Source organism: Lepidochelys kempii, chromosome 2 (genome assembly GCF_965140285.1).
Source record: "Lepidochelys kempii isolate rLepKem1 chromosome 2, rLepKem1.hap1, whole genome shotgun sequence".
Lineage (NCBI taxonomy): Eukaryota > Metazoa > Chordata > Testudines > Cheloniidae > Lepidochelys > Lepidochelys kempii.
Genome location: NC_136381.1, coordinates 148912789 through 148939991, shown reverse-complemented (window position 1 = coordinate 148939991; position 27203 = coordinate 148912789). Strand labels below are relative to the sequence as shown.

Sequence of the window (27203 nt, the reverse complement as noted above, 5' to 3'; positions counted from 1 at the left end):
AAATTTTAGAAATCAAACATTTAACCTCCAGATAGACTGGTCATTGGCAGGCCAATCATGTCTTCTCCATTCCCTTGACTCTGCCCTGTCTGTGATGTATTTTGCTCACCAGTAATTTTTCTGCCTCGCTACAGCCGTGCAGCCAACCAGCTTCAGGAACTGTACACTGCCTGCCATTCTACTCTGGATTTCTTCTGTAAAGTTTTCAAAATTGTGTCTTTGTTATAACATAGATAAAATATTTAATACATGAGATGTTTTTTTTTTTAATGAATAACACTGATAAGAAATTTTCTGTGATTTTGTATCTTCAGATGGTCAGATACAGAAGTCAGTACTGAAAATCTCTTTAAAGTAACACAATTTAGGCAGGTAAAACAGAAAGGGAGAGCCATTCTGGAAAAAGAAATAGAAAGTAAAGGGTGGCTGAGTAAATAGTCATAGAATCATAGAATATCAGGGTTGGAAGAGACCTCAGGAAGTCATCTAGTCGAACCCCCTGCTCAAAGCAGGACCAGTCTCCAACTAAATCATCCCGGCCAGGGCTTTGTCAAGCCTGACGTTAAAAACTTCTAAGGAAGGAGATTCCACCAGCTCCCTAGGTAATGCATTCCAGTATTTCACCACCCTCCTAGTGAAAAAGTTTTTCCTAAAATCCAACCTAAACCTCCGCCACTGCACCTTGAGACCATTACTCCTTGTTCTGTCATCTGCTACCACGGAGAACAGTCTAGATCCATCCTCTTTAGAACCCCCTTTCAGGTAGTTGAAAGCAGCTATCAAATCCCCCCTCATTCTTCTCTTCTGCAGACTAAACAATCCCAGTTCCCTCAGCCTCTCCTCATAAGTCATGTGTTCCAGTCCCCTAATCATTTTTGTTGCCCGCCGCTGGACTCTTTCCAGTTTTTCCACATCCTTCTTGTAGTGTGGGGCCCAAAACTGCACACAGTACTCCAGATGAGGCCTCACCAATGTCGAATAGAGGGGAACGATCACGTCCCTCGATCTGCTGGCAATGCTCCTACTTATACGTCCCAAAATGCCATTGGCGTTCTTGGCAACAAGGGCACACTGTTGACTCCTATCCAGCTTCTCGTCCACTGTAACCCCTAAGTCCTTTTCTGCAGAACTGCTGCCGAGCCATTCGGTCCCTAGTTTGTAGCGGTGCATGGGATTCTTCCGTCCTAAGTGCAGGACTCTGCACTTGTCCTTGTTGAACCTCATCAGATTTCTCTTGGCCCAATCCTCTCATTTGTCCAGGTCCCTCTCTGTCCTATCCCTACCCTCCAGCGTATTTACCTCTCTTCCCAGTTTAGTGTCACCTGCAAACTTGCTGAGGGTGCAATCCACACCATCCTCCAGATCATTAATGAAGATATTGAACAAAACCGGCCCCAGGACCGACCCTTGGGGCACTCCACTTGATACCGGCTGCCAACTAAATATGGAGCCATTGATCATTACCCATTGAGCCCGACAATGTAGGCAGCTTTCTATTCACTTTATCGTCCATTCATCCAGCCCATCCTACTTTAAGTTGCTGGCAAGAATACTGTGGGAGACCGTGTCAAAAGCTTTGCTAAAGTCAAGGAACAACACGTCCACTGCTTTTCCCTCATCCACAGAGCCAGTTATCTCGTCATAGAAGGCAATTAGATTAGTCAGGCATGACTTGCCCTTGGTGAACACATGCTGACTGTTCCTGATCACTTTCCTCTCCTCTAAGTGCTTCAGAATTGATTCCATGAGGACCTGCTCCATGATTTTTTCAGGGACTGAGGTGAAGCTGACTGGCCTGTAGTTCCCCGGATCCTCCTCCTTCCCTTTTTAAAGAGGGGCACTACATTAGTCTTTTTCCAGTCGTCTGGGACCTCCCCCGATCGCCATGAGTTTTCAAAGATAATGGCCAATGGCTCTGCAAACACATCCGCCAACTCCTTTAGCAGTCTTGTATGCAGTGCATCCTCCCCCATGGACTTGTGCATGTCCAGCTCTTTTAAATAGTCCCGAACCACTTCTTTCTTCACAGAGGGCTGGTCACCTCCTCCACATGCTGTGCTGCCCACTGCAGCAGTCTGGGAGTTGACTTTGTTCGTGAAGACAGAGGCAAAAAAGGCATTGAGTACATTAGCTTTTTCCACATCCTCTGTCACTAGGTTGCCTCCCTCATTCAGTAAGGGGCCCACACTTTCCTTGACTCCCTTCTTGTTGCTAACATACCTGAAGAAACCCTTCTTGTTACTCTTAACATCTCTTGCTAGCTGCACCTCCAGGTGTGATTTGGCCTTCCTAATTTCACTCCTGCATGCCTCAGCAATATTTTTATACTCTTCCCTGGTCATTTGTCCAATCTTCCACTTCTTGTAAGCTTCTTTTTTGTATTTAAGATCAGCAAGGATTTCATTGTTAAGCCAAGTTGATCGCCTGACATATTTACTATTCTTTCTACATATAAGGATGGCTTGTCCCTGTAACCTCAATAAGGATTCTTTAAAATACAGCCAGCTCTCCTGGACTCCTTTCCCCCTCATGTTATTCTCCCTGGGGATTCTGCCCATCAGTTCCCTGAGGGAGTCAAAGTCTGCTTTTCTGAAGTCCAGGGTCCGTATTCTGCTGCTCTCCTTTCTTCCCTGTGTCAGGATCCTGAACTCGACCATCTCATGGTCACTGCCTCCCAGGTTCCCATCCACTTTTGCTTCCCCTACTAATTCTTCCCGGTTTGTGAGCAGCAGGGCAAGAAGAGCTCTGCCCCTAGTTTGTTCCTCCAGCACTTGCACCAGGAAATTGACCCCGACCTTTTCCAAAAACTTCCTGGATTTTCTGTGCAGCGCCGTATTGCTCTCCCAGCAGATATCTGGATGATTGAAGTCTCCCATGAGAACCAGGGCCTGCGATCTAGTAACTTCCGTGAGTTGCCGGAAGAAAGCCTCGTCCACCTCATCCCCCTGATCTGGTGGTCTATAGCAGACTCCCACCACGACATCGCCCTTGTTGCTCACGCTTCTAAACTTAATCCAGAGACACTCAGGTTTTTCTGCAGTTTCATACCAGAGCTCTGAGCAGTCATACTACTCTTACATACAATGCAACTTCCCCCACCTTTTCAGCCCTGCCTGTCCTCCTTGAACAGTTTATATCGATTCATAACAGTACTCCAGTCATGTGAGTTATCCCACGGAGTCTCTGTTATTCCAATCACATCACAATTCCTTGACTGTGCCAGGACTTCCAGTTCTCCCTGCTTGTTTCCCAGGCTTCTTGCATTTGTGTATAGGCACTTGAGAGAACTTGCTGTTTGTCTTGCTCTCTTAGTATGAGGCAAGAGCCCTTCCCTTTCACGTTCTCCTGCTCGTGCTTCCTCCCAGTATCCCATGTCCCCACTTACTTCAGGGCTTTGGTCTCCTTCCCCCGGTGAACCTAGTTTAAAGCCGTCCTCACTAGGTTAGCCAGCCTGCTTGCAAAGATGGTCTTCCCTCTCTTCGTTAGGTGGAGCCCGTCTCTGCCTAGCACTTCTCCTTCTTGGAACACCATCCCATGGTGAAAGAATCCAAAGCCTTCTCTCCAAGACCACCTGCGTAGCCATTCGTTGACTTCCACGATTCAACGGTCTCTACCCAGGCCTTTTCCTTCTATGGGGAGGATGGATGAAAACACCACTTGCACCTCAAACTCGTTTATCCTTCTTTCTAGAGCCACATAGTCTGCAGTGATCCGCTCAAGGTCATTCTTGGCAGTATCATTAGTGCCCATGTGGAGAAGCAGGAAAGGGTAGCGATCCGAGGGCTTGATGAGTCTCTGCAGTCTCTCCGTCACATCATGAATCCTAGCTCCTGGCAAGCAGCAGACTTCTCTGTTTTCCCGGTCGGGGCAGCAGATAGATGACTCAGTCCCCCTGAGGAGAGAATCCCTGACCACCATCACCCGCTTCCTCCTTTTGGGAGCGGTGGTCATGGAACCTCCATCCCTAGGACAGTGCATCTCATGCCTTCCAGTCGGCGGAATCTCCTTCTGTTCCCTTCCCTAAGATGTATCATCTAGTCCACTCTCCGCATTAGTACCTGTGGAGAGAACATGAAAACGGTTGCTTATCTGTATCTGCGCTGCTGATACATGGACGCTCCCCTTTCTTCTTCTGAAGGTCACATGCTGCCAAATTTTTTCACCATCCTGCCCCGCTGTGCAGCCTGCTCTGAATCTTCAGAACATTGTGTCCATAGAAGCATATCCTGACGTCTGTCCAGAAAATCTTCAGTTTCTCTTATGCAACGCTGGGTCGATACTTGTTTCTCTAGACCTTGAACCTTCTCTTCTAATATAAAGACCAGCTTGCACTTTGTACAGACAAAGTCGCTTCTGTCCTGTGGAAGAAAGACAAACATGGCACATCCAGTGCAGGTCACAACAGCTGAACACTCCCCATCCATATTACCTTCCTTCTACGAGCTTCCTCAGGAGTTGTCGTAACTACTCAGAGAAGCTGGCAAAATGAAAGCCTCAGGGGGCTCTCCCCAAGCAAACTCCTTCTGTTAGCCTCTCTGCTCTTTGCTGCTCAGGTGGTTCACAGCTGACTGGCTTTTTATAACAGTCAGGCTCACTCAAGGCTCACCTGGAACAAAGCACTCCTAATTCACACTTTTCAAACAAACAACCAATGAAGCAGACGGTCAAACTGTGAAACTGTCTCCACAACAGAGACTTAGATACTCACCAACACAGGCTCCCTAATGCAGCCCTTAGTGTACCTCCTCTCAGACAGATCCCAGGCAAACTCCCTCTGTTAGCCTCTCTGCTGTTTTCTGCTCAGCTGGTTCCAAGTTATCTCTTAACAATGCAGTTGAACATTGCACTTGAGACAATTTTTTATTACAAATAATTTGTGAAAAAAGCATCTAAACTTACATGCTTTCTCGAAGAGTAACTGTGCAAATTTGTACAGAGTCACAAGATTCCAGGCATGCTAAATCTATGCTTTCATGAAAGGGAGAGTCAGGGAGTTAGATATTACACTTGTCTTTTAAAGGCGCTGCACAAAACTCACGTCCTGGGAGAGGAAGGACTAAGGTACATTGAAGCCACCTTCTCACATTCCTGATTCTGGGCTGCCGTTGTGGTCCCCCGGGTATCTTAGGTATCCTGTCCCCAGCTGCATATGGGTGGAAGTTCTATGTCTCTTCATGCCTCCAATCCTGGCACATGTGGCAGAGGCATAATAGGCAGCATAAATTGCCTTGTGCAAAACCTGCAGCAGGCCGGAGTTTCCCAAGCCAGATCTGGGCTGTAAAAAAATCTTCTGCACTACAACGGCAGTATAAAAGGGCCAACAGGGAAGGAGTGAATTCTTCACAAGCTTTTTCCAATCTCTTAAAAATAACAGTTGAAGTATCCAAAAACAAAATCTGAATCAGTATCTGATACATTCCTCATAGTTCAGAGATCTCAAGATAACAAAATTTAGGAGTTTATTTTCACTGGTGCCCAGTACTACTATTATGATCTTATATTTCAAGTCCAATAGATTTGTTGAAACAGGACAAATATGTATGAAACGTTTTAAAATCCCACACATCTATCTTGAGAGGATGTGATGGCTCTTACCCATTAAATTTAGTTATTAAATGGGAAAGGAAGACACAGGAATTTCCCTGTACAATCGTCTCACAACATTCCAAGTTCCCTTATTTAAAAAAAAAATCTCTTTAAGAAAGGGCTCTCTAGTACTGGAAACTTTAAATCCTGTTTAATAAGAAAACTCCTTTCCTGAAAATACAGGATAAAGGAAAGACATGGATTAAGGTCAGAAAGGAACATTATGATCTAGTCTAATCTGTATAAAACAGAGCATAGAATTTCACCAAGTAATTCCTGCATCTAGCTCAGTAACTCGTAGTTTAATCTTTCTAAACACATCCAGTCTTAATTTAAAGACTCCGAATGATGGAGAATTTACCACAAACCTCGGTAATCCGTTGATTATCCTCACAGTTAAAAATGTGCATTTTATTTTCAGTTTGAACTTTGCTGACTTCAGCTTCTTTCCATTGGATCTCTTTATGACTTTTTCTGCTTGGTTAAAGAACCTTCTAGTATCAGTGTCTTGTCCCTGTGTTGGTATTTATATACTGTCATCTTTTAACCTTTTGAATAAGCTAGATCAATTGGCCTTCTTAAAATTTCTCACTGTAAGCCCTGTTTCTCAGATTCTGGATCATTCTTGTGGCTTTTCTCTAAACTCTTTCCAGTTTTTCATCATTCCATTTAAATTGATGCTAGATACAGTAGTCTCACGAGAGCCATATGCTGGGATGATACCATGTCCTTCCTCAATATTTGTTTGTCTGATCTTTAGCCCTTCTAGCTAGAGCTGGGAGTACATGTTCAGTTGGTTATCCACCATCATTTCTTAAGTCCTTTTCAGAGTCACTTTTGAGGGTTATAGTCCACTAAGCAATGTAGGTTATACCTACAAGACGTTCTTTGAGTGGTTGCAGATGGGTATTTCACTCAGGTGCGTTTGTGCTGAGGGCATCAGAATTGGAGACTTTTCCCCACCGTGGTACCTATTGGAACGGCGCATCCACCCTGTTGCCTCGTAGCCCCTTCTGAAGCAATATAAGGGTGACATACCGTAATCCCCCTCAGTCCCTTCATACCACCAGTAGCCTTAGTTGGAGCTCCCCCGGGCGAGTCTTCTCATGGCTTTTTCTCTCTGCACCACACTTGTGTCACTGGGACTTCTCCTGTAAAGAGTTCTTTTAATAGTATCTGTAGTAGAATATAGTTAGTCTTTATAGTAATTTCTGGAGCTCAGCACTGTAGGGCATGCAGCGTTGACCAGGCCTTCAAACGTTGTGTATTAGGTGGACTTTCTATTCCCAACAGTGGACTCCTACACTTGCTGTGTGTAGGTGAAAGTCACATTAAGGAGAATTTATAATCTTGTGAGAACACATATTGCAAGAGACCTTTGCCTGAAGCAGCTTTTGTTGGAACAGGCTATGAAGCTTAAACTAGCACCAAGACCCTCTTCCGCTAGCAGGACTGGCAGTCCTCAGCCAGCCACCTTCTGCATCAACACTGGTAGACAGACCCCTGGACTCTGACTCTCCCCACGAGGAGGAAGGGGTCGATCTGTGCTCTCTGAGGTACCCCAGAAGAGACCCACAAAACAGATCAGGAATGTTCGAAATTGAGGAGAGAGGTGTTCTCTTTGTCGAAGATAGCTTCCCAACATCCACAAGATCCAAGGTACAGCCAAACTGTCAATCCACATCAAGGCTGGAGATTCCCAGTACTGTACCACTGACTTGGGGCCCACCTGGTGGTCAACCATTGAGTCTGGTATCTATGGTGACACTGCTTTTTGATATCAACAATCCCACAAGCCTACATGGTAACAACAGACTTATTCTGCCTGTCTACCAGCATCCCCGCTTACTCAGAAGGCGGGTGTACTATCGGCGCTGCCAACTATTTCAGGCCCCTCAAATTCTACAAACTCGGGGTTGAGGCCGCTTACTGTCGATGCCCTCGGTACCAGTGAAACCACAGGCACCTTCCTTGGTGTAGATGGCTGTCGGGCAGCACCGATATGCCCTTTGTCCTTGGTGCCATCTGTCCTCTGTTTAGTCACCATTAATTTCTGTTAACACAAGTGCCCTTTGAAACCCACAACAACTCTGTTGTGCTCTTTGGTACTGTCACTGAAGATTTTCTGGTACTGACAACAGTCCCATCCTTGATACCAACTTTGCCCTTCTCTCATTGGACTATGGATAAATTGGACTATTCTGTGGTCCCGCCGGAGTGGCCACTAACAGTGCCCAAGGACTTCTGAGAGGGTTCTTCTGACTCTAATATGGATTCCTCCTGTTGGTCTTTGCCTTGGCAAAAAGTCCCAAAGATCTTCCAATGGGCAGCAAAGGGAAAGCGCCTGCACTGAGAGCACAGCTGTTCTTACAGTAAGGGCAGATCCTTGGCATCCTCAATGTATTGACCCCCTATGCCATACTCTCGCTCACAGTGATCACCTTGGGACCTGCAGGGAGTACCCCACTTGAAGAAGTCTAGATTTCTGCTCCAGTCCTGGGGGCAATTCCCTTGATCCTGAGATGTACCAGCCCCAAGAGTGGCCTCTGTTACAGATGCAAGAGGAGGTCTGTCCTCTTGAGACACCTCTTCTTGGGGCAGCCTTTGCCAAAGGAGTAACCTCTACCCCAAGTGATGCTAGGGGTTCCAGCAGTCCCATCCTCTCCTTTCCTGGACAACTCCGTAATCCCAGATTCCTTGTCTCCCCACCCAGAGGATTTAAAATCTTACCAGGACTTACTTTGTGCAGGTATACGCTAGGATTCTCCATCAGTGACCATTTTAAAATCAAGATCGGATGTTTTTCTAAAAGCTATGTTCTAGGAATTATTTTGGGGAAGTTCTGTGGCCTGTGTTATACAAGAGGTCAGACTAGATGAGTACAACGGTCCTTTCTGCCTTGGAATCTCTGAGTATTCTTCAGGCAACAATTCTGGGAAGGGTTGCCTTCCCGATTAATGACACCTCATTACAGTCAGCAAATGCTTCGTGGCATATAGGTATATAAAATGGTTTGAGTGGTAGCCGTGTTAGTCTCTTATCAGCAAAAATGTGGAGTCCTTGTGGCACCTTTGAGACTAACAGATTTCTTTGGGCATAAGCTTTCGTGGGCTAAACCCCACTTCATCAGATGTATGAAATGAAAATACAGAAGCAGGTATAAATACGTGAAAGGATGGGGGTTGCTTTACCAAGTGTGATGTCAGTCTAATGAGAGGAATCAATTAACAGCAGGATACCAAGGGAGGAAAAATAACTTTTGAAGTGGTAAGAGAGTGGCCCATTACAGACAGTTGTATCCTGCTGTTAATTGATTGGGTTTTTTTAGGTGTATAAAATGTTAGTTCCCCTTAGTTCCCCTTTCCTCATTCGTTTTGGAGCTGATTTTAAAGGCTAGACAAACTCTTGTAGAACCAAATTTAGTGACTGGTCAAGATCAATACCTTATAAATTACTAGCTCAGAATGTTTTTAGGTAAAACATACAAAACCTGATTTTTGTAAGCAAAGCCAGCATCCAGTTTTTATTATTTTTATTTTATTATTATTATTAAAACTTGTGCCACTTAAAAAGGGCTTCCTTTATACTTGAATCTACTATACTAATAGCTGTAATGCTAATTTTTTGGTACTTTTCACATTTTATCTACTCTTTCTTCCAGGCTTTTCAGAAAAGGATGCAGATGAAGTAAAAGGAATTTTTGTGGATACTAACCTGTACTTTTTGGCTTTGACATTCTTTGTAGCAGCATTCCATGTAAGTGGATCACGTGCTGTTTTTAAGCGGTATATACTTAAGTATAAGTAAACAATAAAAGTAAAGGTACTTTGAGCACTGACCCTCACATTTCTCTAAATCACCAGTAATTGTTTTTGGAAATATTAATGTCAATACATGTGCTATGCTATGCCGATTTTTCCTTCATAAATACAAATAGAAAATTCAATAGCAAAACGTTATGTTCTGCAAGGGAACATTTATGCAATATGTTCTGAAATTTAAGCCAGAAAAACGGATTTCTACTCCTAAATCCAATTTAAAAATTAGGGGTGTCCCCCCCACCCCCAGTCCAGTCCTTCCCAGAAAGAGAATTACTACATTTCCTTGTGTGACTGGCTGTCCTCTTACCTGAGTTGTTTGTTGATCACACTGCACCAGTGGATAACGGAAAGGTTAATGGCTTCAATTTTCAGCGCTGGCTGCCGGCCAGTTTGCAAATAAGAATTCAACTGTTCATTGATCACCCATCCTCATAACAAAACAGCAACTTGATCTGCTGTTGAATATACATATTGGTTTAAAAATTAATGTAGACTGTAATCAGAAATTAGTGAAGGGTTATAGATACAATTGATACTTGTCTGATTGTGAGAAATAAAATTTTTATCTCCTGAAAAGAATTATTAGTTTATAAATTATCAACTTTTATAGAAAATGTAACCTTCTTAATTGACATGTAAAAATATTTAACTCTTAAGTGAAATAATGTAGTGTCAATTTCTTTATTTAACCTGAGTTAAACGAAAACCTGAAAAGCATTGCATATGAATGCTGGCTCAGATTTTCTGCTTTGAGATTTTCTAGCAGCAAGGACGGAACGCAACTGTCGAACAGATTACAGTTCTGATTCCCTCACTGATTCTGCACAAACGATGTCCCTAGTGGAGTCTAAATAGCCATGGTCTGCTCTAAACTTGCCAGATGGTACCACTGTCAAGGGCGCTGTCTGCCAGTTGGAAATTGCCAGAGCACACAGTCTCTGGGTGTCATTCTTTATGCCACTGAGACACCTTATGTCATTGTTACAAGGGCATTTAGGGGCTGGTTATACTGACTTAGTTCCTCTATGCCAGGAGAGTCCTCAGCTGGGGAGTTTAGACAAAAAATGGCCACATCAGAGAAAAGGGAGGGAAATGAAGCAGAGAATCTGGACTATTTTGTGTTAATACTGTCTTGCCCTTCAAGCAGTGGGAGATTTGTGTTCTCCAAGAATGGTTTATGTCCTTGCTAGAGAAATGTGTGTGCACACTCAGAATTCTCTATTAGTCTATTTATTGTTTCGTGGCTCAGCAACAAACCTTACAAATTCATAAAACTGTCATCAGGCCTTCAGCAGGAGGTCATGCTTTTTCTTCTGCTCAAACACTGTTCTGTCTCTCATGTGATTGTATGAACTAATTCACCAGTAGTAAAATTCTTTCTGCACCTACCCATTTAACAGTATGGGCTAATGGGGTTCCTTCTACTATTCCATTTTGATGTAGTGACCAGTCATCTGAGATCATTACCTTACCCAAGAAGCACCTGCACCTTGTTGCTTCCAGCAAGGTACTTATCTCCAAGCAGATGACTTCAACTCTTAATGGAACAAAACATTGAGAAAAATGCCCTTATTATTCATTTGCCCATATTCCTTCAGCAGCAGAAATGTGCAGTGAGTGTGCCCCTCATATTGCCTGTCCTCCTGGGACTGACCAGAGTCCACTCAGGCCAGTACTACTTCGAGTCTTGGGGCAATGGCTCTCACAACAAGCAGGTCTCCAGCAGCACTCTGGAAGAATCTCCACCTCGTCTTCCCAAGCCTTTGGTGGCTAGTCTGTCCACTCTATAAACCTGGTATATAGATGGTCAAATTTCCTGCATGGCACTTCAGGCTACCACACTGCTGCTACTCCTCCCCTTTGCTGCTCAGCAGCTGCTGAAGAAAGTGGCCCATAAGGGTTTGTCTGCACTGAAATGTAAGCCCAGATTTAATGGGACTCAGGTCAGTGAACCCTAGATTAGAGAACCCAGGGTTTAAGCATCTACATCAGTGGTTCCCAAACTTGTTCCGCCACTTGTGCAGGGAAAGCCCCTGGCGGGCCGGGCCAGTTTGTTTACCTGCTGCGTCCGCAGGTTCGGCCGATCGCTGCTCCCAGTGGCCACGGTTCACTGCTGCAGGCCAATGGGAGCTGCTCAAAGCAGGGAAGTACTGGCCGCTGCTTCCAGCAGCTCCTATTGGCCTGGAGCAGTGAACCGCGGCCACTAGGAGCGGTGGTCGGCCGAATCTGCGGACGCAGCAGGTAAACAAACTGTCCCGGCCCGCCAGGGGCTTTCCCTGCACAAGCGGCGGAACAAGTTTGGGAACCACTGATCTACGTTGATTATCAACCCTAAGTAAATAATATTCTAACCTGGGCTTGAACCCAGGGCTCTGGCATCCACACTGTATCACACAGACCAGATTTCAACCAACCACATCCCAGACTTAATAGCGCTTTCCCAAAACATGGTCTCTGTAGCCCTTTGACTGTGGTGCAGTGTGGGATCCACCCTGCATGTTACAGGAAGCTTGACAATTCTGCAAACATCTTGCCAAGCCATTGTTTTTGTCTGTATGCTCTCAGCAACCGGAGCCGGCAATACCAAGGAGATGTGCCACTTTAAGAATTTCTCTCGCTGTTTCAAGAAATGGGCAGAAATTCCGTGAGATGATGGACATTTCAGCAGTATTTTCTGACCCATCAAAGGTGCCTGAGAGAACTTCTGATGGAGCAGGACACAGACATGGCAGACTTGAACTGGCTGCTGCCGCTCATGACTCTTGGGATAGCCACGGATACCCCCTTCTGGGACTTCTAGAGCACGGCCACAAGCTCAGATTGGTGAGACCAAATCATTTTGCAGATCTGGGATGACCAGTAGCAGGTTCAGAACTTTCACATGAAGAAAGATACGTTTCTGGAATTTTGCGAGCAGCCTCTCCTGACCTTCCCTAAAGACAAGTGCATGAGGGTGGTCGTGCCAGTTGAGACACGGGTTCCTAGAGCACTCTGGAAGCTGGCTACCCCAGATTGCCAACCAGCCTGGGGTTGGAAAGTAGACTGTGGGTACAGTGGGGATGGAGGCTTCTGAAGCATTCAGATGTGTGTGGTTTTACCCTGAGGGCCAAGTATAAAAGATATTCCTGAAGTAATTGCTGGCTGTTAGAGAATGCAGTTTCCGAAATGCACGAGGGCCATTGATGGGACTAGTGCCTATAGTTTGCGCTCCTCAAAGGGCACATGAGTACATAAACTGAAGTATTCCATTGTTATTCAATGCCTCGTGGACCACAGAGGTCGATTTATGAATGTCAATGTAGATTACACTGGGTAAATTCTTTGAGGGCTTGCTCATATTGATTCCATTCTAGGTGTGTGCACGCCCACTTGCGTGGTTGTCAGAGATTTTTGCCTTAGCGGTATCCATTGGACCAGCTGTGGCGCCCTCTGGAGTGCCGTGTTCATGTGGCGCTATATCAGGTGCTGCCGGCCCTACGCCCTCTCAGTTCCTTCTTACTGCCCGGGGTGGTTAGTTGGAGTGCTTTTTCTTGTCTAGCAAGGGCTAGCATTTTTTTCTCCTACAAGCTTTGTGCCTTAGGGCCTTTTGTAAATAGTTTTTGTGTAGTGTAGTTGTTGGTAGTAGTTTGAGTCCCAGTGGGGACTTCACCCCAGGCAGGGCATGTCCCGGTCTCCTGAGTTAAAACTCTGCTCAGATTGCAACAGGCCTATGCCTGTTAGCAACCCCCATAGCAGTTGTCCTGATTGCTTGGGGGAATCACATGCTAAGGATGGGTGCTGGATCTGTAAGAACTTTTGGCCTAGAACCTAAAAGGAGTGGGATATTTGTCTCAGGGCCCTCCTGATGGAGTCTGCCCTTCGCCCAGCTTCCGAGCCATCCAGACAGGCTGCACCAAGTGCCTTGGCCTCCGTGCTCAGCACACTGCCGGCACCAGTTGCCGTTGCTGGTGCTGAAAAAGAAAGCAAAAAGGCCCAGCTGCCCGGCTCCAAGCAAAAAGGCCCAAGGGTCATTGGCCAAGGAACCTGTGCCTGGCCGCCAGCCTACTCCGGAGCCACACATCCTCCTGCCTCCCCGCTTGGAGCCTCTAGTGCCCTCAAAGTTCCATCACGGACTCCTGGGAAAGGTATGGGTCCCACGCCCCTGCCGGCACCGTCGTCCTCCCAGGTGCAGAAAGAGCACAGGTTTCCACATGCTCCCATGACGACTCTGGTGCCGCAGGACTCTGCTAAGGCTCCCCAAGAGGGCAGGTCAGCTGCCAAGACCCCTCAAGGGGCAGGGGAAAACCGCTGGTCACTGGAGAGGAGGCGACATTCCTCTCCACTGTGCTGAGGATCCTGGGACAGGTCTGAGACTCATTATCAGTTGCCCAGACTAGCATCCAGATCCTTTCAGTATCGCTCACCTGATTACTCCCTATGCTGTTCCCAGCACCGGTCATCCTCCCGTCCGTCTTCCTCTTGACATCAGTCCTGACCACTGACGCAGTGTGTTCCCCATCTCAGCACTGATGAGCATTCCCCATCTCGGCACTAGTCTCCCTGGCACTGACACCAGTCTCCCGCGTCGGTTGCTGGTCGCCGGTAGCCACAACCAGTAAACAAACCCAGGTGTCAGCGGCCCCTCATGGTCACTGGAAGGTGATTCCTCTGGCATGGAGGGCCAGTTCAGTCCAACGCCCAAGCCCCAGCAGTAGGACTGGGCACTGGAACCCACACAGTCGGCGATGGTGGCATGTGATATATGCCATCGTGTGCCAGCAATGCTCTGCCATGTACATTGGCCAGACTGGACCATCTCTACACAAAAGAGTAAATGGACACAAATCAGACATCAAGAATTATTCAAAAACCAGTTGGAGAACACTTCAATCTCCATGGACACTCAATAACAGACTTAAAAGTGGCAATTCTTCAAGAAAAAAAATTGACCTCATTACCACTACAAAAGTGATTTTTCTTCCTGTTGATAATAGCCCACTTCCACTTTAATTGAATTGTCTCATTAGCACTGACTCCCCACTTGGTAAGACATCTCCCATCTTTTCATGTACTGTATTTTCCACTCCATGCATCTGATGAAATGGGTTTTAGCTCACGAAAGCTTATGCCCAGATACATTTGTTAATCTCTAAGGGGCCACAAGTACTCCTCGTTGTTTTTGCTGATACAGACTAACACGGCTACCACTCTGAAACCAGGGATCTCGGAGCGGTTCACCTGACCTGCCAGGCTTTCTTGCCCCCCCTAAGAGGCAAGGTGGTGCAGGCCCTGATGGACACCACAACGTATATCAACAGGCAGGAGAGTGCCAGGTTTTCGGCCCTGTGTTGGGAAGCTCTCAGCCTCTGGGACTTTTGTGTGTGCCATGTAAAGTAAAGTACTTTAAAGTACTTCGTAAAGTAGCCACGCACCTGACTGGAACCAAAAACATCTTGGCAGATCACCTCAGCAGGACCTTCTCATCTTGCCACAAATGGTTGCTCCATCCAGAGATGATCAGACTAGTCTTCCACAGGTGGGGGACTCCCCAGGTGGACCTGTTCGTGTCCAGGCAGAACAGAAAGTGCCACATGTTCTGTTCTCTGCAGGGCAGGGACAAGGGCTTCCTGTCAGACGCCTTCTTGATTCCACAGTCGGGAACGCTAACCATTGAACGCTAACGCTTTCCACTGGTACCATTGATCCACAAGGTCTGGAAGCAAGACAAAGCGAACGTCATCCTCATAACCCCAGTGTGGCCTCACCAACACTGGTTCAGCATGCTACTGAATCTTTTGGCAGCAACCCTGCTGTAGCTGTGAAGTAGAAGCGGTTCATGTGTTGGGCCTCAGCTTGACACATTTGGGCTGAAGAGGCCCTGCTGCAGGACGTCCTAGACTATCTGCTGCACCTTAAGCTCCAGGGCATGTTACTCTCTTTGATCAAGGTCCAACTGGCGACCATTTCGGCGTTCCACCTTCCATTTCAAGGCAGGATGGTCTTCATCCATCCTATGATGGCGCAGTTCTTGAAAGGTCTGGAGTGCTTCTACTCGCATGGCTGGGACCCATTTGCCCCGTGGGACCTGAATCTTATGCTGTCAAAGCTCATGGTTCCCCCCCTTCGAACCCTTGGCTTTCTGCTTCCTCCTGCTTCTCTCCTGGAATGTTTGTTTGTTAGTTGCTATAACTTCAGCCTACAGAGTATCCGAGATCAGGGCGCTCACCTCGGAGCCACCGTTTGTCTTATAGAAGGACAAAGTCCAGTTGTGCCTGCTCCCGGCTTTCCTGCCCAAGGTTGTTTCCCAGTTTCATACTGGGCAAGACATTTACTTACTGGTCTTCTGTCCCAAGCCTCATGTGACGGATGACAAACACAGGCTGCATATCCTAGACATCATACGGATGCTGGCTTTCTACACAGATCCTTAAGTCAGGGCACTTATTCATTGCTGTCGCAGACAGAGTGAAGGTGTGATGGGTTCCCCTGGGGTGCCACTTGGAACTGAGATACCACTGAGCCTGCCTGTCCCACCAGCCTAGGTGCCCCTTACTTTGTGCTGCTGTGATAGGCTCTCACACAGGTAGAGAGACACCCAGCTGCAGCTATATTCACACACATGCTGAGATCACCTCTGCATGGGAGGGCTCAGCTAAGGAATTGCCCAGCGTTCAAGTGCACTCACCCTTGGGAGAGTAAACCCAAAATTGTATTGTCTTGCACTGCTCAGAGAACTTTACAGTGTAACTTAATTGCAGTTCGCCCTCTTGCTCAATGTGGAGAGAGAGATGCACAGCTCCCTCCCCCTGCATTATGTATTTCACAAACTGGGTTTAAAACAAAAAACAAGTTTATTAAGTACAAGAGGTAGATTTAAGTGATTATAAGGGATAGCCAACAGATCAAAGCAGATTACCATAGTAAATAAACAGAATTTGCAAACTGAGCTTAACACACTAGATAGGTGGGATTTAAATTAACAAATTCTCACCCTGAGTGATAAACAGGCTGGCAGATTCTTAAGGCACAAGTTACCTGCGCTTTCGCAGGTTTTCATACACAGGCGTTTCCAGGTGTGTTGTTGTCGGGAGAGTGGGTTACCCCCATGATGTCATTTCCCCCCTTTTATGTCTTCTCCCCACTTGCTAGAAAACTCTTTTGCTGTGACCAGTGTCAAACAGTTCCCATTTTGTAGTGCTATCTCTGAGAGGTTTCTATTGTACACAGTTCCTGGGGTAATCCTTGTGCTCGTGTGCATTTCCACAATAAGCCATTAGCATTGTTTGGCCTTTTTAGTGTCATAGCTGAAAGGCTGCTTGTGGGTGTTTTCAACCTCATGACATGCTTCAGTAACACATACATAGCCAAACTTCATAACTTCACATGCAATGATAGCACATATAATCAAACGAGCTATTAATATCTAGCAGATCAAGACTTTTAGAATGACACCTTATAAAGATGTGCTGGGTTAGACCCACCCCCTCACCCCCCATCTGGGATTCCATCTTGTGCTGGAGCCTCACTGGTTCCACTCATTCCACCAGCCTGGGTTTCCTTACCCTGTCCTAGCTGTACCAGGCCCTCAAGCCTTCTCTAATACACACACACGGCCACACCCTGCAGCAGATACAGACTGAAATCAGCTCTGTGTAGGAAGATTGAGCTCAGGGATTTACTCAGCACTCATGTGCACGCCACCTTTGGAGTGTAAACACAAAATAATATTGACTTTGCCTTCTCCCTCAAGGTGGGGAGAGATGTGCCTTTCTCTGTCCCCCTGTACTCCCCCCGTATGAATTGTACAAACTGGAATTTGTAAAAAAACAAAACAAAACAAAAAAACAAAAACAAAAAACATTTAACTACAGAACATAAATGTTAAGTGATCATAAGGGATAGCAAACAGAACAAAGCAGATCACTGAGCAAATAAAACAAAACACACAAACTAAGCTTAATGCACTCAAGAAACAGGTTACAAAATATAATTTCTCATCCTAAATGTTGTTTTAGGCAGGTTGCAGAGTTTCTGTAGCTTAGAGTTCTAGTTATTTCTCTTTACAGACAGGATTTTTGTCTCGGCCTGGACTCAGCCCCTGCCATTTGTTTCCTTCTTGGATGGGGAGGCAATGGAGAAGAGTCCTGATTGAGTTCCTAGCCTTAAATAGAATTTACATAAAGCAGGAATCTTTTGTTTCCCAGTCTGACTTCCCACCCCCTCTTAATGGAAAAACATTGAAACCCCAAGATGGGGGTCAAAGCAGCAACCCCGGGAGCTTCTCAGGAAGGCAGGAGAATAGTATCTTCCGAGTCTTACTATTTTTCGTAATGGCCTATTGGGGCTGATTGCCTACGGTCTGGTGGCGTTCCCCCAAGTGTACACGCAGTTATAATTGTTATATACTCATAACTTAAGTTACAGAAATGATACATGCAATCAAATTAGATAAACACATTCAGTAGATCATAACCTTTTCAGTGATATCTCACATACCCATGTTGCATAAAAGAGATCTTAGTTATGCCATATTCATATAACTACTTCCATGAAGAATATGGGGTGTAACATCACAAAGGCATAGCCTAATTACATCACAGTAGTGAATATTGGGGTGTCAGGGTGTCACAGAAGGGTTGCCCAGTGTCTGCCTAGAGAATATCGTTGTGGATCACAGCCTACATCCACTACTGTTATGAGTTGGCAAAGGTGCCCCCACTGGACTAGGGCGCAGGTGTCATTAGCTGCCTTCCTGGCGCAGGTACCGTCCAGATGTTCTCATCTCATTATGCGCTTACCCAGCAAGCTCGGGATGATGCTGGCTTTGGCAGAGCAGGGCTGTAAGCTGCAAGACTGTGAACTCCAAACCCACCTCCATTGATACTGCTTGTGAGTAACCTACATGAGCAAGCACTCTAAGAAAAAAACGTATCTACCTTTCGTAACTGTTGTTCTTCAAGATGTGTTCCTTATGTCCATTCCATTACCTACCCTCCTGCCCCTCTGTTGGAGTTGTCTACACCGAGAGGGTGTAGGGCTGGTGGCACCTGATATACTGCCGCATAAGCGCGACACTCCAGAGCTTGACCATAGCTGACCCTACAGATACCGCTAAGGCAAAAATCTCCGATGACTGTGCACATGGGCTTGCATGCACCTAGACTGGAATGGGCATGAGCAACACATCTCAAAGAACAAGTTACGAAAGGTAGGTAACAGTTTTTTCATGATGCCAGGGTTTTTCACGGATTGGGAGTCCAAATTCATTAACAAGCTGGGGCACTATTTGCACCAAATGACATTGTCATAAACGGAGTTACTGTCTCCACAGTTATTTTTGGGGACCCTGTGTACCCCCTTTTGCTTTGGCTTATGAAACCGCACCGATATCAGAGGCCCTGACAAATGAAAGTATAATTACATTCTCTGCAGGTGTAGAATGATTGTTGAATGTGCTTTTGGCAGATTGAAATCCCATTAGAGATGTCTACAGACCCATTTAGATGCCATATCATCAATGCTATCTGCATTACTGTGCTTTTCACAATCTTTTTGATGCCAGAGGTGAGTCTCTTTCCCCCCGAATGGAAGCATGGCAGTGATGGACTGCTGAATTGGTACAGTCATCCAGAAAGAGCACCCGTCACAGCTGGATGCACATGCAGCGGAAGTCAGGGATGCTTTGTGCTCCCATATTAATGACTTGCATGGGCCAATAGAAGAGGGGGAGTAGTGCCTTTATGAATGTGCTTGGGAGGGAGGGGCTGATAATATGGCAATCAATTTCCCTACCCCCACAAGCAATATACTTAAGAATGACCTGACTGCTTATCAAATGAGAGAGCAGGGGGTTGATTCATAATATGGTGTGATGTAAGAAAGTGATCGATGAATCTAACTGTATTTAGGAATAGTGTTTGCATATAAATTCACAGTTGTCCCTGATCATGTGTTTCCATTTATTATCAGAAATACACATGGTATGATAAACTTCCTTGATAAAATAAAAAGCTTGCTTTAGAAACATTTTTTTAGAAAAGTACAAAATTAACCCATTGCCGTACATGCCAGCTACCACTACCACACCAAAACCTTAAAAAGCAAGACAAAACAAAGTGCATGAACAAATGCAAACCATGAAACCATGTACAAGACAAACTCCCTAACGTTGCATGTCCCCAGTCGTCTTTCCCTTTTTTTTTTTTTTTATGGGTTTTTGCTTCCATAGCATTCAAGGCTTTGTGATCATATTTATTCTGGATTGTGGACGGTTTCATAAGTTCTAGCTTCAAGAATAGTTGTTGGGACGAAATTGTTCAGATTCACCTTAAACTTTCATCATCCATGGAAACAATATTGTTACGGCAGGAGTCTCCAGCTAGCACAGTTAGTTATACTCAAATTGTTTGTCTTAAAGTGTGACAAAGTGGTTGAATACTGTTCAGTCTTTAAAGAGATTCTTGTATTTTTGTTCCCCCCCCAAAGTTATGGCAAACAGTGAGAGTTGGCTCTCTGCCTTAATCTCTTAACTAAAATACATTCTTGAGGCCAAATTGCTTCTACAGGTATATTAAGTATTTTGGCTGAAATTCCTGAAAGAGGATTGCCTGCTTATTTTGACTGACAAACTCTGTTCAGACTGGTGTATACAGTGGGGAAGAAAAAAAAGCGTTCATGTACCTAGACTCTTAATCATTGATTTATCCCTCCATGGGAAGTCAACCTATAATGTTTCTATCAGTTTTGTTCAGCAGAGGGATGAAAATACATTATGCTGAGGTGATCAATAATGTCTTCATTGAAGTTTCAGCCATTGCCTCTGAGGTTCTAGGTATTTGGGGTGGAAAAAAGTATTTCAAATTGCTGAGAGCCAAGTAATTATCTCCAAAATTACTGAAAATATCTAGAGAAACAAGAAGTGGTAGGCTCTCTCTTCCCAATTGTTTCTCTTTCTGCCAATTCAGGGATGTGACTCCCACTGTTCTTGTCACAAGGGCTCTTTTATATACTTCAGAGACATCACTAAATCCAAGCAAAATCAACCATTAATAATGCAAGAGGTTTGAAGGAAAAGAAAACGTTAGACAACACAAAACAGAATATAAATGATTACTTCTGTTACAGTCTCTTCTGTGTGCACCTCTGTGGAAAGTTTTTAACAGAGGTTATATCTTTGTGCGTGGGCCTGCATTTAACAGGACATTTTCTCTATGTAAGTTAAGACCAAAGTATTATTTTCCAAAATTGAGTCCAGTCTTAGTATATCATAGATACACCTAAACTGTTTATATATTAGCAAAATAATTTTAGGGGCAGGTAAGTCCTGTTTGGTTTATTAAGGATAACGGTTTATGAATGATCAATGCAAGTAGTCTTAACTAAATCCTCTGAAATCAAAGTATTTAAACATTTTTTAAAAAGCCATTTAAGGAGTTGCCTTAATACAGGCCAACTAATAATTATTAAGAATTTTAAATCCCATTATATTTGTTTACCAATATTCAGCCTGTTTCCTTACCAAGAATACAAAGTGGTAATTAATAGGAGAAGCTACCAATGTGTTACAATAAAATTTCAATATTCCAATAAAATCATTTCACAAGGTTTTAAAATCTAATCCCTTGGCAGTTCTCTAACTATTTTCATATTGTATTGAAAATTGAAGTCTTGATGATGTCAACTGGACTGGAAGGTTGCTTTTTGCTACTGCTGTGTGGCTGTTCTTTGCTTTTTTAGCTGTCTGTGGCAGTTTGTGCTCAAAGGTGAACAGGATGAGTTGTGTTGAGTGCTGTTGAAGTTGAGAAGGTAGCAGAGTGCTGCTGCAGGCTCACTCCAGAGTTTTTGTACTCTTTTCCTTCCTACTTTCATGAAGTAATAGGAAAACACCTCTTCCAATCTTGTCGAGATTTAAAATTGGATGCTGTCATCCTTTCATTGGTTCAGTGCTGTTGTGGGTTAGTTATCTTGACATCATTGTCTTCTGAATATGCAGTCTACTTAATAAATAATAAAGATGCATGGGGTCCCTGGCTCCCTTTGTCTTCTTGTAACATGAAGCTTTGGTTTTGTCAGTCCATGGATTCCCTACTTAGCTCTTCCTTGCAGTGTTTTCTGGAACTTGGGTCTTAACAACAGGGTTCACATCTCTTAGCTTTTCCTTTCTGTATATAGACTAGCTCACTTTTATTTAATGAAATCATCAACTTACATTATGTTTTTACTCAATTGACGTGCCGGAATTAGTGCAGGTTTCAATCAAATTAATGGTGCGTATCTTCATATTTGCAGCTTCTTTTTGATTTCCTTGCATTCAAAAATGACATCAGCTTCTGGAAGAAAAAGAAAAGCATGACTGGAATGTCTACAAAAGCAGGTATGGCACATATGAGGTAAAGAGGGTGTGTATTGATCTTGTTGTTTACTCATATATTAGAGCACATGAATATCTGACGTGCTTTAGGAGATGTGGCAAAATGAAAACCGTTTTTGTATGATTATCGTGCAGTGATTTAATCAGTATTCAGTTATTTAGCAGAAAACTTTAGACAGGCAGGTTCTAATCTTGATGCATTAGGCACAGTGATAATGCTTACCCTGCTGCGGAGATCAATTTTTATTGGGTACATCATTCCACATCTCTGATTAGGTTGGTGGTTATGAGAAAGGAATTAAAATTGTTGTATTTGAGATATGCAAGTTGTCATTTTGTTCTTGTGCGAAAATCTTGTTCTATTCTTTCTAAGAACTGGAAGTGTTCTCTGACATGTGCACACAGTTTACTGCGCTCGAGTTTTACGTGATACTACACATTCACAATGATGATCCAGTTGTGACTGGTTGGATCACAGAAACCCCTTTTGGAACTGCCACCTGATGTGCCTAGACTACCTCTGAGCCAGTTTTCCCTGCCAGCTTGGGACTTCGGTACTGTGCCTGTTTGAGCCAGACATGCTTGCCTGCTGCAAACACAGATCAAGTCTCAACCATGTCCCCCACAAGCTACAGGCTTAACTGAAAACAGTTTAAGAAGCGCTCCTGTCTCCAGCACTCAGGTACCCAGGTCCCAATGGGGTCCAACCCCCAAATAAATCTGTTTTACTCTGTATAAACTTGCAGGGTAAACGCAAATTGTTCTCCCTCTAACACCGATAGAGAGATATCCACAGCTGTTTGACCCCCCCTCTCCTCCCAGGTATTAATTCTTACTCTGGGTTGAAGTGATATTAAATACAAAAAGTTGGATTTAAGTGGTTCCAAGTAATAACAGATAGAAAAAGTAAATTACCAAACAAAATAAAATAAAACATGCAAGTCTAAGCCTAATGCAGCAGGAAACTAAATGTAGGTAAATCTCACCCTCAGATGTTCAAATAAGCTTCTTTGACAGACTACCTTTCCTCTAGTCTGGGTCCAGCAATCACTCACACCCCTGTAGTTACTGTCCTTTGTTCCAGTTTCTTTCAAGCATCCTTTGGGGTGGAGAGGCTCTCTCTTGAGCCAGCTGAGGACAAAATGGGGAGGTTTCCAAGAGGCTTCTATAGTCTCTCTCGTGGGTGGAAAGCCCTCTCTCCTCCTGGGTAGAATTACATAGAATATCAGGGTTGGAAGGGACCTCAGGAGGTCATCTAGTCCAACCCCCTGCTCAAAGCAGGACCAATCTCCAATTAAATCACCCCAGCCAGGGCTTTGTCAAGCCTGACTTTAAAAACTTCTAAGGAAGGAGATTCCACCACCTCCCTAGGTAACACATTCCAGTGTTTCACCACCCTCCTAGTGAAAAAGTTTTTCCTAATGTCCAACCTAAACCTCCCCCACTGCAACTTGAAACCATTACTCCTTGTCCTGTCCTCTTCTACCACTGGAAATAGTCTAGAAGATGGAGTTTTGGAGTCACATGGGCAAGTCACATGTCCATGCATGCTTTTTTTTTTTTTTTTTTTTTTTTTACAGGCCAACACCATTGTCCACATGCTAGTTTGAATGTTCCCAGGAAAGCAGAGATGTGGATTGGCATCTATCAAAGTCCATCGTTAGCCAAGTACTCCCAATTACTTGAATAACCCCTTTACACTATGTTGACCAGATTTGCCTTAGGTGTTTCCTACAGCAAACACTTTAAATACAAGCATAGAGCCAACCCTCAACTTCAGATATAAAAATGATACATGCATATGACTAGGATGAATACATGTAGAAGAACATAACCTTTGCAAAGATATATTATATGGCATATCTCACCACCGCAGCACCTCCTACTGTTCAGTCCAGGAATTAGCTCAGTTCATGCAGAGCACTCTCTCCCAGTGGTGTCCCGTCCGTCTCTCACCCTCGGTTGGCATCTTGACCTGCTTTGCTCCCAGCTCATAGCGTCCTCTTCAGGACACTGCCCTCCAGCAGTGCCCACTGCTCTGGTATCACCACCTTCTGGGGATTTGGTGTTATCAGCAGTCCACCATCTGCACCTGATGTAGTGGCCGGCTGCAGCCTCAGAGTCTAGTCCCTTTGTCGCAGAGGCCAGCCGCAGCCTGGATCAGGCCATGCTTCCCCTTCAGCCCTATGCACCTGCCTGGCCCTTGGTAGCTAGGCCTGCAGCCTGGGGTTTTCCTTGGCCAGAGCTCCCCAGCTCCTTCTGCCCTTCCCTAGCACTGCTCTGTCCAAGGTGCTACCGTTCAGCTCAGGAGCCAGTCCTGCTCCCTTGACCACCAGGGAGAGACTACCCTGCCCTTTGCTAGACAGCCTTTATATAGGGCTTAGGCTGGGCCTAATTGGCTACCTCTTCCCCTGCCCTGATTGGCTCTCCCCGGGCCTTCTCTGCTTGGCTGCTGCGGGTCTGCGCAGCCTCTCTGGCCTGGTTCAGCCCTTCTTCTCAGGGAATGGGGCACTGCCCCACCACAGTAGCATAAAACATATTCCAGTTATGTCATATTTACACTCATAAGCATATTTCTATAAAGAATTATGGGGTGCAACGTCACACTAATGAATTTCAAGGATTAGAGTTGCAGGTTAACGTGAGAATATTTGCTAGCTGCTACCTGTATACGTGCGTAAAACCAAAGTGGAAGGATTCTGAGTGACACTGCATAGTTTTGGTTTCTTGGTACTAAAGTAATGCAGTTTTCAAAGTGTCTTCTCTGTTCCAGCATCTCTGTAGTTAGACAGAATGGTTGGGCATTTAAAGATGTACGTTTTAAATACTACTTACAGTTACACTATTTGAAGGAAATTAGAACCGGAAGACATGAGAATCCTCTTGGAAAAATTTCTTTTCCCAGGAGGAAAGAAGGAATGTCTGTGCTGTGTTTAGCATTTAAATGGTACTGCACTTATTATTTGGCACTCAAATGTTCTTGAAAAACACTCATCTGTTTGCTTAGCATTTTTATTTAGTGTCCAGTTCTTTTCCGTATGCCTTTCCCCTCTTCTCTAATATAAAAATCATCGGGCAGGAAATGGTGCTATATATAATTGCAAAGTTTAACAGAACCTGAGAAATTACAAACATGCTAAGTGTCTTATTTTATCAAATACCATCAAATGCATTTTGTTCAAGGATTTCATGGCAGTTTTCACAGGCTAAATTTTGAAATGTTCATTTGCTAGAAAGTTTTATTGTCTGAGGTTTTCTTCTTAACAAGAATCACAACCATATATTTAATACTATCTTAAAGTACTGCTGATACCAATATTCCATTATGGAAATAATTTTCTTATTACAAGTTTTTGATTCAAGAATATTTCACTCCTTATGCTTTTTTTTTTTTTTTTTTCTACTTTGTTTACTCTGAATCCCACTGATCAGGTTGTTAGTTCTCAACAAATTCTTGCTATTTAAAATCATAATTCTATTGTCACATCACTTCTCCTATAATCTTCTGTAGTCTCACAAGAAGCTTTATCTGGGGAAGCAGCTCCTATAGCTTGTTGTCATTCTTCTTCCTATCTTTATCTTACAATAGTTTAACTGTAACATTCTTTCACCAAGTATCACTTATTCCTTTAATCTCTAAATTATACTAACACTCATTTCTGTTTTCTTATCCAGTGCTTTGGCGATGCTTCAGTACCGTGGTAATATTTCTTTTCCTTTTGGATGAACAAACAAGCTTATTGGTGCTAATTCCAGCAGGTGTTGGTGCAGTGATTGAGGTGAGTTCATAAAGCTCTGAACTCTGCTTATGTCTGAATATAGGTTTATTGCTGACCTTGCTGCTATTTACATCTACAGTACTATGGGGATGATGTTAAACTGTTCATTTTATTTATATATAGATTCATAGATACTAAGGTCAGAAGGGATCATTATGATCATCTAGTCTGACATCCTGCACAACGCAGGCCACAGAATTTTACCCACCCACTCCTGCGAAAAACCTCTCACCTATGTCTGAGCTATTGAAGTCCTCAAATCGTGGTTTAAAGATTTCAAGGAGCAGAGAATCCTCCAGCAAGTGACCAGTGCCCTATGCTACAGAGGAAGGCGAAAAACCTCCAAGGCTTCTTTCAATCTGCCCTGGAGGAAAATTCCTTCCCAAACCCAAATATGGCAATCAGCTAAACCCTGAGCATATGGGCAAGATTCACCAGCCAGATACTACAGAAAAATTCTTTCCTGGGTAACTCAGATCCCACCCCATCTAATATCCCATCACAGGCCATTGGGCCTATTTACATGAATATTTAATTACCAAAACCATGTTATCCCATCATACCATCTCCTCCATAAACTTATTGAGTTTAATCTTAAAGCCAGATAGATCTTTTGCCCCCACTGCTTCCCTTGGAAGGCTATTCCAAAATTTCACTGCTCTGATGGTTAGAAACCTTGTCTAATTTCAAGTCTAAACTTCCTGGTGGCCAGTTTATATCCATTTGTTCTTGTGTCCACATTGGTATTGAGCTTAAATAATTCCTCTCCCTCTCCGGTATTTATCCCTCTGATATATTTATAGAGAGCAATCATATCTCCCCATAACCTTCTTTTAGTTAGGCTAAACAAGCCAAGCTCCTTGAGTCGCCTTTCATAAGACAAGTTTTCCATTCCTCGGATCATCCTAGGAGCCCTTCTCTGTACCTGTTCCAGTTTGAATTCATCCTTCTTAAACATGGGAGACCAGAACTGCACACAATATTCCAGGTGAGGTCTCACCAGTGCCTTGTATAACGGTACTAAAACCTCCTTATCCCTACTGGAAATACCTCTCCTGATGCATCCCAAGACCGCATTAGCTTTTTTCACAGCCATATCACATTGGCAGCTCATAGTCATCCTATGATCAACCAATACTCCAAGGTCCTTCTCCTCCTCCGTTACTTCTAATTGCTGCGTCCCCAGCTTATAACTAAAATTCTTGTTATTAATCCCTAAATGCATGACCTTACACTTCTCACTATTAAATTTCATCCTATTACTATTACTCCAGTTTGCAAGGTCATCCAGATCCTCCTGTATGATATCCCTGTCCTTCTCTAAATTGGCAATACCTCCCAGCTTTGTATCATCCACAAACTTTATTAGCACACTCCCACTTTTTGTGCCGAGGTCAGTAATAACAAAGATTAAATAAGATTGGTCCCAAAACCGATCCTTGAGGAATTCCACTGGTCACCTCCCTCCAGCCTAACAGTTCACCTTTCAGTATGACCCATTGTAGTCTCTCCTTTAACCAATTCCTTATCCACCTTTCAATTTTCCTATTGATCCCCATCTTTTCCAATTTAACGAATAATTCCCCACGTGGCACGGTATCAAACGCCTTACTAAAATCCAGGTAAATTAGATCCACTGCGTTTCCTTTGTCTTTTTCAAAGAAGGAG

General features: G+C 44.2%; 1 protein-coding gene across 8 annotated transcripts in view; it reads left to right on the top strand.

Moving 5' to 3' along the window:
- Positions 1-27203, top strand: part of CLPTM1L (CLPTM1 like) — a 116922-nt gene that overhangs the window by 31906 nt on the left and 57813 nt on the right. For all 8 annotated transcript variants that reach the window (XR_012157395.2, XR_012157394.2, XM_073332453.2 and 5 more), the window contains exons 7-9: positions 9248-9342; positions 21675-21759; positions 25432-25535. Coding sequence is in view for 6 of the 8 variants with exons in the window: in XM_073332453.2 (XP_073188554.1) it covers positions 9248-9342; positions 21675-21759; positions 25432-25535 (284 nt within the window). In the remaining 2 variants the exon portion in view is untranslated. The remainder of the gene's footprint in view (positions 1-9247; positions 9343-21674; positions 21760-25431; positions 25536-27203) is intronic.